Source organism: Perognathus longimembris, chromosome 8, assembly GCF_023159225.1.
Source record: "Perognathus longimembris pacificus isolate PPM17 chromosome 8, ASM2315922v1, whole genome shotgun sequence".
NCBI lineage: Eukaryota > Metazoa > Chordata > Mammalia > Rodentia > Heteromyidae > Perognathus > Perognathus longimembris.
The window spans coordinates 46,020,973-46,034,203 of record NC_063168.1 but is presented as its reverse complement, the minus strand read 5'-3'; the positions used below and the strand labels follow the sequence as shown (position 1 = coordinate 46,034,203).

Here is a 13,231-nt window from a genome sequence, read left to right as displayed (position 1 = left end):
CCTTATCAGGGTTGCCTGTAATTCTAACTATTCAGGAGGCTGAGATCCGAGGATCAAAGTTTAAAGCCAGCTTACACAGAAAAGTTCATGAGACTCTTAACTCCAATTAAAAAAGACCAAAAAAGACAAAGTGGAGCTATAACTCAAGTGGTAGAGTGCTAATCTTGAGCAAAAAAGCTCGAATGGTGTTTAAGCCCTCAGTTCAGACCCTGGGACTGGCACAAAAAGAAAAAAGTAAGAGACATCTAAACACCAATGACAACTTTCTAAGGAGATTTAAAAATAGTACACATTTAGGTTTACAAAGCATTTACTATGTTGTTCTTAATTTTTCACCAGCTTGGTTGAAGCTGTGTTTTAAACAGGAGTCATCACTAGCCACACCCCTTCACTTGGCCTGGAATGTGTCCTCTGAGCCTTATGTCCTTTCCCCTCCCCACGTACAGTACAAGTGGGTGATTATAATAATTACTCATACCCTGTATTTATCTAGCTCCTTCCTCAGGAACAGTTTAAAGCTATCTTCTGGACTTTGCCCTGTTAATGCCCTTTTGCTAGGATGGGAAGTGAGGAGTTAGAGGTTCTTGTCTTCCTCTCACCAATGAGAAATAAAAGCTGAGCAGGGAGGAAATAAGCCCATCAGCTTGAGACCAGTGCACAGAATAGAAGACTCATCATCTAATTTGGAAGCACTGTGGGCTGAGAATGTGTCATCTCTGTGGCTCTGGCCCAGGAAATAGGATGCCTCTTTGGGGGAATTAGCAAATACTCTGGGTAAATTCAATTGAAAAGGAGTCAAAGAGAGAAGGTCAGATGTGCAGGGGTAGAGTGGATGAATGGGTTAGAAAGGAGCTCCTAGTGGTCAGGCAGACTTCCAGGACGATGTGGGCCTGAACAAGCTCAAGGGATGGAGGAGGATTTTTGAAGGCCAAAAGGAGATCAGAGTAAGCAAAGGCAACAGAAGGTTGTTCATTTATGAAAAACAGAGATCAGTGTGAAAGGAGAAATTGGCTTTCTCGGGGCTTGGTTTTGCTTTGTCCCGTTTCTCTTAATTGCCTTCTTAGGAGGCCATGCATGATGGAAAATGATAGAGGCTGGGGTCACAAGTACCCCTGACTCTTACACTGGGCATAGCCCATGCTAGGGTGAAGTGACCAGTGTAGGCCAGATCTCCTGAGGCCATAAGGAGGCCCTGACAAGGCATTGGGCTCAGTTTAATTATTTGTAACATAGAGTTGTACCTGCCCTCTTGGGGTACTCATGGCCAGGAGGAGTCAGGCAGGTTGTGTGGAGGCTTAGGTACAAGCTGCACTTGAGAAAGAAGGTGAAAGAAAGCAGGTTTGAATTCAGGCACTATGGGTCAGAAATCAAAGCCAAAAGCTCTGTACTTTGCCCTACTTCTGATGAGGACAGTGACCCAGTAGGCCCTCTCTTGTCTCCTATCCCCACTGTTGATGTAATTCCTCTCCCTCCTACAGGTCCTGGTTGCATATGTGCATATGTTTGTGTATGCGCGCTCGCACATGTGTGTAGGGGAGGCATAAGCCTCTAAGTCCACATAGGCTCATTTTTTTTTTTTTTTTTTGGCCAGTCCTGGGCCTTGGACTCAGGGCCTGAGCACTGTCCCTGGCTTTCTTTTTGCTCAAGGCTAGCACTCTGCCACTTGAGCCACAGAGCCCCTTCTGGCCGTTTTCTGTATACATGGTGCTGGGGAATCGAACATGTATGGGAGGCAAGCTCTCTTGCCACTAGGCCATATCCCCAGCCCCGTCACATAGGCTCTTTTTGAGGCCTTTTATCATATTGTGTGTGTGCGTATATAAGCCCCTGCCCTAATTAAAAGCTTTGGACCCCATAAAACGATACACTTTTGCCTCCTCACTGTGTTCAGAATAAGTGCTGAGTTCCTGAATGCCCAGCCCAGTACTAAAGCCTTTGGGGGCTGTAGGAGATGGAAGGCAGGGCTTGCTTTGTAGTGGTGTAAGAGTCTAAGCCCACACACACAGTGGCGAAAAGAGGGACTTATAAACATCTCATTTAGAGTCACAAAGTGGGCCTTGGACCCAAGTATGGTGAGGGGAGTGTGGGATCAGGGGTGGCTTCCATGAAGAGGAGGGGTGTTATTGGCTTATGGCTCAGTGTGGGCAGAGTCTTCATCTCAGGGTACCTGATGGGCTGGGGTGGAAGCTTTGGGAGCAGGAGCCTGCTAACACATCCTTGTCCTTTCAGCCACGGTACATGTGTGAGGCCATGCTGATCCTGGGAAAGCTACATTATGTGGAGGGCTCCTACCGAGATGCCATCAGCATGTATGCACGGGCTGGGATTGATGACATGTCTGTGGAGAACAATCCTCTGTATCAGATGCGGCTGCTGGCAGAGGCATTTGTCATCAAAGGTAGCATAAGCACTATCTTGGACTCCCTACTACTCTTGCCCAGTTCTTCCACTCTGGCCCCCAAGCACCTGGAGCAGGCAGCAACTCGGGGCAGTGGACACAGCAGTGTTCAGACACTTAACCATGGTAATGCCATGCACTGGTATCCTGTATAGACACCCCTCCATGGTAGCCTGCTGCCCATGTGTGACACCAGCAACTCAGATTCTCACTCTGGTTCCATGGACAAGTTACCTAGCTGTGTACCTTTGGGCAAATAGCCTCTTTGCTCTGCGTGGGCTCAGTTTACTTACCTATAGGGCATGGTTGTACCTGCCCTCTCAGGGGTCCCATGACCAGAAGGAGTCAGCAAGTTGCATAAACAAGTTGAAAGAGGCTCAAGTGCCATCTTGTTGTCCAGCTGCACATCATACTCACTGCTGCCCAGCAGTCTGTTACTCTTTAGGTATCGGGCACCTGCTGTGAGCAGCCCAGCATGGGGCTCCTGAGATACAGTGATAAGCACTTCTGCCCTGGAGGAGCTCCCAGCCTTCCCCGGGCAAAGGCCACTCTAGAGTGAACTGACAGACACAGAGGTTCAATGATGGAAGAATGTTATGAGAGACTGGATGGTCCAGTTAGGGAAATAGTGCCATGGAATTGGCCCTGAATTTGGGACTTCCAGGATCCTTCCCTGGACCCATAAGTTAGTAGGTGGGCATTGATAGCAGTGAAGTCCTAGGAGCCCCTCTGCTTTCACTATTGCCAGGATCATTAGATATTTGATTATCTCCCTATTCCAACCCCAGAGAAAAGTCTAAAAGATCTGCCTATGGTCTGTGGGAATTTGGTGCCTGGCCCCAACAAGAGGGGTATGTATTAGCCTCTCTTATAGGTAGGAACATTTTCTCTGCTTTAATAGGAACATAGGAACATGGATGTCCTGAAGCATCGTCTCCTCAGTGTCCCTGTCTTTTCTCCATCTTACAGATGGGGAAAACAAGGCCCAGAGACAAGAGTACTTTGCCTAAAGTTACCCAGCTGCATGGTGAAGCCAAGGCTTCAATCTCTAGACTCTGATCCTGGCCTTGGAATCTGTGAACCCCTTCCTGCCCTAACACATGATTTCTCTATCTGCTCTGGGTTCCAGTGACTGTAAACATTTGTGGAGGGTATATCCTCCTTGATTAACAGGAGAGGCTTGCCTGAGGGTTGGTTGACCACCTTGGGTCCCTGAGTCCTTTGCTCATTGAATCCACACCATCTAAGGAAACATGCTAGGTTGGCTACTCTGGGAAAACCCCAGAGACAGCCTGTGGGAAAACAGCCCATTGGGAGGGTCCATTCTGTGGGGTCCTCTCTCTTTGCTCACTTATCCCCCTCTCTGGGCCTTAGGAACAGACCAACCTTGGGGATGATCTTCTTTTGACATTTGTGTTCTTTGGGGTCTCTTCCTTCCCTTGGGTGTCCTTTCAGTCCTTTCTCCTATCATCCTGGCTCAGTATATATTGCTCCCTGTTTCCTGCTCTCTACTCTCTCCAGCATGCTTCCAGCTTCTTGGGGGAACACAGTCCTGGTGGTCAGAGGTCCTGCCAGGGAGGTAAGGAGCTGCCATTGCCAGCTTGGGCTGTTTGGTTGTGGGCTATGCTAGCTCCCCATCCCTCAGTGTCGCTTAGTGACTGCATGTAGCCCCTTCCCTGCCTCCTTTCTGCCTGTCCTCCCTGTCCTGTTGCAGTGACCACACCTGCTGCTTGGCATGCCAAGGTTTGCCTGACCTACATGTGCTTGAGACCATGCACAAAGCTGCCAAGCATGCACGAGTTGATTCTCAGGTTTGGGTGTCTGGTGGATCTCTCCATGCAATGGGTGACAGCCACACCTGGAAGGGAATGGGGATGGGTGACCATTTGTCTGGCTCCATGTGAGAAGATGAGGATAGTAGCAGCAGAAGGCCCCTGGGTTCCCAGAATAATAACATCTGGGAGGCCCTCATTGCCAGGCCCAGGTATACCCTCACTTGAGCCCCCTAGACTGTTCAGGTACAGGTGACAGGTACATTTTCTGTATGGAACACTCATATCCTGGTATGTTTGGGGCAAGGAACATTTTCTATTTACTTTGTATTCAAAAATGGTCTAGAATGCTTTTGTTTCAAGGGCTTTCTAGGAAGGCCTGTCTGTCCTTGTACCTACTTTTGTGAAGCCTTTGGAAGAGTCATGTGCATTTGGTTCCAAATGCTCCTGACTGTCAGCTCTATCTTCCACTGAAGTCTAAGTCCCTTGAAAATGGCTGGTCATCCGGGGGTACCAGTGGCTCACACCTAGCTGCTCAGGAGGCTGAGATCTGAGGATCCCAGTTCAGAGCCAGCCTGGGCAGAAAAGTCCATTAGACTCTTATCTCCACTTCAGCACCAGAAAACTGGAAGTGGCACTATGGCTGAAGTGGTAGAGTGCTAGCCTTGAGCTGAAGGGCTCAGGAACAGCACACAGGCTCAGAGTTCAAGCCCCATGACCGACAAAAAAAGAAAAGAAATGGCTGGTTATTTATTGTTATTACTATTAATATTATTATTATTATCTTTAAGTAGTTGTTCAAAGGAGACTTCACTTCAAATTAATTTATAAATACAATGCATCTTAATATCACCCGTTTCATCATTCTCCCCAGTCTTTCCCAATCCCACTTATTTATTTATTTATTTTGCCATCCCTGGGGCTTGGACTCAGGGCCTGAGCACTGTCCCTGGCTTCTTTTTGCTCAAGGCTAGCACTCTGCCACTTGAGCCACAACGCCACCTCTGGCCATTTTCTGTATATATGGTGCTGGGGAATTGAACCCAGGGCTTCATGTATATGAGGCAAGCAACCCAATCCCACTTAAATCCTTAAGTTATCGGTTCCATTTTCATCTATGTACATTAAATATAAAGTGACTGTATTCATCCACCCTTTCTCTTTCCATTACCTCCTTTTCCTTGTCCTCCCCTCCTCCACAAAATGTGTTTCAGCTTCTGTGCTGATTCTTTTTTTTTTTTTTTTTTTAATTGGTACTAGTCCTGGGCTTGAACTTGGTGCCTGGGCACTGTCCCTTAGCTTTTTTGTTCAACGCTAGTGCTCTACCACTTAAGATATAGGACCACTTCTGGCATTTTGGTGGTTAATTGGAAATAAAAGTCTCATGGACTTTCCTGCCCAGGCTGACTTCAAATTGTTCTTCAGATAGCAGCCTCCTGAGTAGCTAAGATTACAGGTGTGAGCCACCAGTGCCCAGCTGTGCTGATTCTTTCTTCACCTCTCCCTTCTGGAGCCCAAGTGTCTACCACATAAGATCTACCTTGATGTTCTCCATCATTGGAGAAGTTCTGTCCATCAACAGAAGTTCTCCATCAACAGTGAAGTTCTGTCCCTTCGATTTGCCTTGAGCCATTGTCTCAAGCTCATCAGCTTTTTTCTTTGTTCTGCACATTGATGAGCTGCAACATTCTCTGACACAGTTCAGGCACTCCCTATGCCAGGAGCTCCCCTTGCTCTTTGAGCTCACAGTTTCTCTCCTAGCTCTCTTGGGTCCTTCCTGGTATAGTATGTGCATCCCCGTCTCTCCAGTCAGGTCAGTGGGTTCCTTCCTCCAGAGATTTGATCTCTTGTGTTCTTTCTTGAGGTCCCATGGAGAAAAATACCATTTGTAAGCAGGCACTACTGATGACACCAATATGAACCACTTGGTCTCTTCCTTGAAGGGAACAGCAGGGAGAGAGCAACAAGTAGGGAGCCAAGCCTTCTCCCTTGAAGATGAGTGCAACATGCACACATGAGCAGAACTGGTACAGTTCCTTGATGTCACTTGTTCCTGTCTAGTCCAGTCCTTGAATCAGTGGATAGTTCTTAGCATCAGTGAAGTCTGCTGTTTGGGAAAAGAAGGAAAGGGAAACACCCTGGAGGTGGCTGGTCTATAGCTTATTGCCAGACCTGCTGGGTCAAGATAGTGGATTTTCTGTTTGGCTGTGCTCTTTCAGCCCTGAGGCTACCCCCAGCCCTGTCCCATGGGAAGCCCTGCCTTGGCTCTTGGCCTTTTGACTATCTGAAATGGACATTTATAGTCTCCTCTGGACTGCTGCTGGTGGGCAGCCCCTCTCCTAGTGGGAGAGAGACACTTGAGATGATTAGGAGCTGTGCTGTTAAAAGACTTGTTTGCAACTTTTGGGCCTGTCTGACTTTACTTATATAGCTCCCCTAGTCATTGGCATTTGGATACATAGATGAGGAACCAAAGCCAATACTAGTTTCTCAAAGTCCTTGGATCTAGATCCAAGCCCTGAGGAGTCTGCCCTCAACAGCAGGCCTCAGGACTCCTCTTAGCCCCTAGTCCTCAGTTTATAAGGGAAGGTATGGGTAGGGGTTGGGGTGGGGGTGGGGGGCATGCTCCTTGTCCTCAAGCTGCATCTTATTTCCCCAGGTAGTGAGAGCTGAAGCAGAGCATGGGGGGAAGGGTAGGGGTTAGCCTTTCCCAGGCTTAGTCTAGTCTCCCTGCCCTGGCACTGCCTTTAGCAGGGGCAGAAAACTTCTGCTCCAATGATCTGACCTGATTCTCAACCATCAGGGATTATTGTACTCAGAGCCTCATTTGGAGGGGCTGTCAGGAGTGCAGCTTGCCGAGCTGGCTTTTGTTGGCTTTTCTGTTGCTGTTGGAAGTACCCACTAGAGGCTGCCATTCCTGAGATATCCTACTACGTGCCCTAAAGCCAGCCTCCATGGCGCCCTCTCACCTCCAGATCACAGAGGCTATATGTCAGCCCATGCTGTTGAAACTGCATCAGCTGAGATACGGCACCATCCTCACTGCTCCTCCTTGACCTTTGCTCAGCAAAAGCCTGTATTTCAGGATTTGTTCCCTCTGACACCGTGCTCTGGGGACCAGTTTGTGTGTGAGGTTGTAACAACAGAAAGGCAACATTAATTACCTGGAAAAATAATCACAGAAAGTGGGAGGGCCTGAGCATTTATGGGGCCCATGTAAATGGAAATTTCTCTGGGGAGGAATGGTGTCAGGTGTAGCTGGTTCCAGTGTGTGGCATATGTGAAGGTCTTTCTCATCAGCTCTAAGGCTACTGGTCCTTGCAGCACAGCCCTCAGCCTCTCAAAGAGAGTGTGAGGGGAAGATTCTGGCCTTTCTTGGATTCTTGCCCACCCTAGAGCCCATGATAATGAGCAGCTAGGATGTGGATTGATGTCAGGAGGGAGATTTCTCCATTAGACTCTTATAACCTGGGTTGAGGAAAGATCTCCTCCAAGGATCATGAAGGTGCTGTTACCAAAGTAGGTAAAAGGCATGGAGGGCAGAACCCTGGAGCACAGGCTGAAATGAGTAGGTCTGGCATGATCAGGATCTGAGCCCAGCTTGCTCTGACTCCAGCTTTGAGGCTTTTACACAGAAAGGGTAGGGAGTGCGGCCCCGCCAGTTGTAGAGCCTTCTCTGGTGAATTGAGAGGTGGAGCTTCAGGGTGACCTGTGAGCAACTGAATGGGAGAATAACACCCAAGGGGAGCTGGTGGTGGCTTCTTTGGTAGGGAGGAATCATACCTTCTTGAAGCAATGTGTGTATGGGGGTGGGGGGTTAGTGAAAGGAGAGAATGAGGACTAAGTGGGTTGCATGGGAGGGCATGGGAAGCTGAGAGCCTAGCAGGCAGGCTTGGAGGTCTTGGCTGGCATCTAGTTAGTCACCTCACTAAAAGATGTTAAACAGCCTGTTCCCCGCTCAAATGGAATGGAACTGGTGGTGCACATTGTGTGGATCGGTCTTCCCTAGGATGAGCTGAGGTCTGGGCCCAGATCTAGGACAGTACAGAGCCTCAGTGGGTCTAGGGTAATCAGTTATCCTCTTTTTCTTGGTAGATAATCCCCAGATGTGACCAGCTGGCAGAGGAGAAAACCACTGTCATCTACTTCAGCGGGCTCTTGTGTGGCAGATGGTCTCCTTCCCCTCTGCTCAGGCCTGTCCCCTGCTTCTCTGGCTTTAGCCAAGTGTACTAAGGCTATAGAGAGTGACCCCATTTTTCTAGCTACACATTCCACATGGACCTTTAGACCTTAGCCATTGGTGTCAACTTTGCAGCTCATGGCTTCACCGATGGGCGGTGGGTCCCCTGAAGACCAGCTCCACCCCATGTTTCAGTCTAGCCTGCCCTCTGCTCCTCTGTGTCACAGCCTAGCACTGGCTGTAGAGCACCGTGACCTCAATTGACGTAAAGTCAGACTGTGGAGCTGTTGTGAAAAGGGAAATATAAATTACATTAAGCAGCTGTGGTTCTCCTCTCCCCTTCTGGGATTTTGTGGGGGTGGTAGTGGTGGTTTCTGTTCTCCTTCAGTCAGTGCAGCAAGGGTGTTCTGTTTTTACTTGAGACTTCAGTGCATATTCAAGGACTTTTTGTTTTGTGTTGTTTTTAAGAAAGAAAGAACACCAAGCTACTCTCAGGTCAGGGTATAGTGGCATACTTGAGTTTTGTTTTGTTTTGCACTGGTATGGCAGGAATGAGCTGTTGATTTTGGCCCCCCTCTAGGCATAGGCTATCTGCCTTCTGGGGGAAGGGGTGTACCTTTGTATTGTTCTGGCCCTACACCATGGTCCCCAAGGGAGGAGAGACTAGCTTCCAGCTGGAGAAGAAGCCTCACTGCACTGGGGACTCTTGAAGGAGTGTGTTCATGACGTTTCACCAGGCTTTCATTCATTGCCTTCCTGGGAAACCAAACCCAGCAAGATGTATCTTCTATGGTGGGGGCAGGGCAGCAGGAGAGGATAGGAAACAGTCACAGGAGGGAGGCCATGGGCTACACAGGCAGAAAACATGAGATCCCGCTTCAGCTTCAGCTTCAGCTTGGTAGCCCTTTCCTCTGTCTGAAGTCAGGGAATGGTGTGGAGACAGGATTTGAGGGGTGTGTTTGATAAGTCAGCATCCACACTTGGACTCATCCCCAGCAAGGTCAATCTGTAACTCAGCCATGAGAGAGAAGAGCCTGAGATTTGGGGGCCTCTAGTGGGCAGCTGAGGATAAAGGAAGATAACTGGATGTCTGGGCCAAGGTCAAAGGTTATAGATGCCAGAGGACCTGAATCTAATCTCAATTATACCACTAATTTTTGAGCCATGCCTCCATTCCTTTTATGCTCTGATTATTTTAGAAATAGGGTCTTGCTTCCTGCCTGGGTGCACAGCTAGGGGATCTGCCTATTTCAGATTTCCTATGGTAGCTAGGATAATAAGTATACCTCACTATACCCAGATCTTAATTGCGAAGGGGTTTTGTGAACATTTTTCACCTTAATCCTCCCAATCTTTTTTTTTTTTTTTTTTTTTTTTTTGGTGCTGGGCATGTGGCCTGGTCAGGTGCCTGGGCTTTTTTTGCTCAAGGCTAGTACTCTATCACTAGAACTACAGCTCTACTTGTGGCTTTTTAATGGTTAATTGGAGATGAGTCCAGGCTGGCTTTAAACCAAGTAGCTAAGATTACAGGCATAAGCCACTGGTACCTAGTGTTAGTCTACTTGTTAATTGTTGTTGTTGTTGATACATGGCCTCACTGTGTGCTCTAGACTCGAGATCCTTCTTCCAGTTCCACCTCCTAAGTGCTGGGATTATAGACATGCACTACCATGTGTGGCTACATTTTAATTAAAATGTACTTTTTGATACCTTCTTCTTTTGCAAAATATAATTTCTGAGAAATCCATCCATGTTGTATATAATAAGATATATATACTTTTTTTTCAAACAAACTTCAGAGTTTTATTGTGCCTTGCTTTACTATTTTTAAATATAATTTTGTTACTACTAAGATGTTGTACAGAGGGGTTACCATTTCACAATCCAAGTAATGTGTACATTTTTCTTTGGGACAATGACACTCCTTTGCTATTTCTCCCTTCATTTCCAGCCCACAGATATATACTTTTATTTATTTATTTTATTCATAATACTGGGACTTGAACTCATAACTATTGTTAGGCAGGTGCTTTTCCACTAGAGCCATGCCCCCAGTCCTTTTTACTTTTCTTATTTTCAAATAGAGTGTCACACTTCTACCAAGACTTGTCTTGGACCTTGGCTTTCTTGTTCATGGCTGGTGCTCTACCCTTTGAGTCATGCCTCCAATCTATCATTTTGCTATTTAACTGAAGATGGAGTCTCAAGCATTTTTCTACCCAGGCTGATCCTCCAGATCTCAATATCCTGGATCAGCCTCCTGAGAAGCAGAATTATAGGTGTGAACCATCAGCACCCACGTTTTTTGTTTTTGGGTGTTTTGTTTTTTGTTTTTTTTGAGATAGGTTCTCAGTGACTTTGCCTGGGCTAGCCTCAAAGCACGATCCTCCTATCTCCACCTCAAAACCCAACCTTCCTTCCTTCCTTCCTTCCTTCCTTCCCTCCCTCCCTCCCTCCCTCCCTCCCTCCCTCCCTCCCTCCCTCCCTCCCTCCCTTCCTTCCTTCCTTGTCCTGGGGCTTGAACTCAGGGCCTGGACACTGTCCCTGAGCTTCTTTTGCTCAAGGCTAGCATTCTACCACTTGAGCCACAGCACCACTTCTGGCTTTTTTCTGTTTATGTGGTGCTGAGGAATTGAACCCAGGGCTTCATGCATACTTGGCAAGCACTCTACCACTAAGCCACATTCCCAGCCTTAAATCTAATTTTTATACAGATTATCCAAGAACTGTTTTATTAATGTAGAGGGGAGAGGGAGGGGGGAATGAGGGAGGAGGTAACAAACAGTACAAGAAATGTACCCAAGGCCTAACGTATGAAACTGTAACCTCTCTGTACATCACTTTGACAATAAATAAGAAATTTTTTTTTTAAATGTAAAGGAGAACACCCCTGGGCTCTGCCTTGAACATGCCTGAGTTTGTCTGTTTATGTGTGCATCCATCCATGTTTTGTTTTTGGGTTTATTTTTGGTTTTATCTAAACACTCACCTCTAGGCTATCACTGAGCTGGAAAGATCAGTCAGAAATGAGCAGAGCAGGTGATGACAACATAGGAAAAAGGCATTCATGTAGGAGATGTAGGAGTAAGGTTCTGTCCCTAACACTGAAAGAAAAAAAGAACATGCACAGGAAATGCATCAAACCTGTCACAGGAAGGGAAGCATACCCACCCTGGTAGGGCTGCAGAGAGGAGGTGGTTTCACTTTGTGCTTTCTGTAAGGATGGGCTTAGAATTCTTGGAGAAGTCTGGTGGGAAGCTCCCACTGAGAGGGGAAGGAACATAGGAGGCACAGGGAAGGTGGTGGCCCACAGACCAGCCTTCCTGAATCCACCACATTGCAAGAGCCAGCCCACAGGAGACTTGGGCCAGCAGCCTGACCTGAAAGTGTGGTGGCAGGGAACCCAGGTGTAGCCCTTCTCTCCAGGGATTATGTTAAAGTAGATGGACTTCAGATCTCTAGAAATTGGCTATATCCTCCACCTGTATGTCGTTGGTCTACTGGGCCAGACCTCTGAACAGACCACATGTCTGAAGAGGAAGGACTAAGCCAGCCCTAGAGGAGAACCTCAGGGCCCACCTCCTTTCCCTATTCCTCCTTCTCCTCTTGACCTTTCCTGATCATGAGTCATGGGCAGGAGATGTGTTGGCACTCAGTGACCTACGTGACAAGGACTGTGTTGAGCAATAGTCTTCATATTGTGTGCTGCCAAGGAGCCCCCACCTTCAGCCATATCCCAGACATAACCAACCTGGCAGAAGACAGGACCGCTGAATATGTTGAAATTTCACCAAGAAAAACAATTCTGACTCCTTGTATTTGCAGAACACTTTGTACTTCAATGTAGTTGGGCCAGGTGGGAGAGAGAGGCATTCCATTAGGCTAACCCCTTGAAGGAGTCCACAATCTGGCCAAGGAAATGTATGAACAAATAGATAGGAGAATAGTGAGATGGGAGTGTATGAAGTAGAGACCAGAGGTGGGAATAGTTGACTCTTCTAGAACCAGTCAGGAAGGACTTCATAGAGGAGGTGGCTTTGGTGATCAGTGACTTGGGGTGGACCTATTGCTGGTACATTCTAGGCTGAAGGAGCACCTTGAGTACATCAGGAAGGCATCCCCCAATGAGGTCTTGGGATTGCAGGTTGGATGTGGATATAGCACGTAGGTTGGGAAATAATGGTGGATGGCAGCAGTGGGCCTTACCCTCTAGTAAAAGGACCACCGATAAGTATAGTAGGCTCCCCCTGTAGTGTGAAGGATGGGTTAAAGTGGAGGGAGACCAGAGGCAAGGAGGTCAGTGTGGTTAACCCCAGTCATAAGAGGCAGCCTGCAGTGAGGTAGTGGGAGAAGAAGAGGGGAAACTTGAATGTTAGTGATACCTGCTCAGTCATCAGCTGGATGTTGGGTAGGAATTAGCTTAAGGCCTGTGTTCTTACCCATTCCTGCACCAAGTTATCCTCAGCACCTACTAAATGTAAGGTAGTATAAGAGGCATGAAGGTAGGACACAGGCCACTTGCTCCTTAGTCTGTCTGCAGGAGGAAAGCACATAGGATTCTGTGGAACCCAAGTCACTGCTGTGGCAGTGGGTCTGGAGATAGTGGCAGTCTAAAAAGACTCCTTTGCTCCCACACAGCTTCCAGATGTTGGGGCTGGGGGGAGAACTGGGCTGGCAGTACAGTGTAGAAGCACCTGGAAACTGGATCCTTCCTTATAGTAACCAGGACTGGCAAGAATGGCTTCCTGGGGGAGTGGGGGCTGGTCCCCACATAGGACCTTCTCTGGACCCATTGCTTGCTCCCAGCTGCTGCTAATACCACCACTGCATTAGCTTCTCCTTCTGCTCCACAGACCTCCACCTCCTGCCTGCTGCTCCAGA

The 13,231-nt window shown here is 47.8% G+C and overlaps 1 protein-coding gene across 2 annotated transcripts in view; it reads left to right on the top strand.

Moving 5' to 3' along the window:
• Ttc7a (tetratricopeptide repeat domain 7A) overlaps positions 1 to 13,231 on the top strand; it is a 111,110-nt gene that overhangs the window by 14,129 nt on the left and 83,750 nt on the right. The window contains exons 2-3 of one of the 2 annotated variants that reach the window (XM_048352980.1): positions 2,230 to 2,398; positions 3,920 to 3,977. In XM_048352980.1, the coding sequence (XP_048208937.1) occupies positions 2,276 to 2,398; positions 3,920 to 3,977 (181 nt within the window). In that variant the 5' untranslated portion in view covers positions 2,230 to 2,275. The remainder of the gene's footprint in view (positions 1 to 2,229; positions 2,399 to 3,919; positions 3,978 to 13,231) is intronic. The other variant, XM_048352979.1, reaches the window with a different exon arrangement.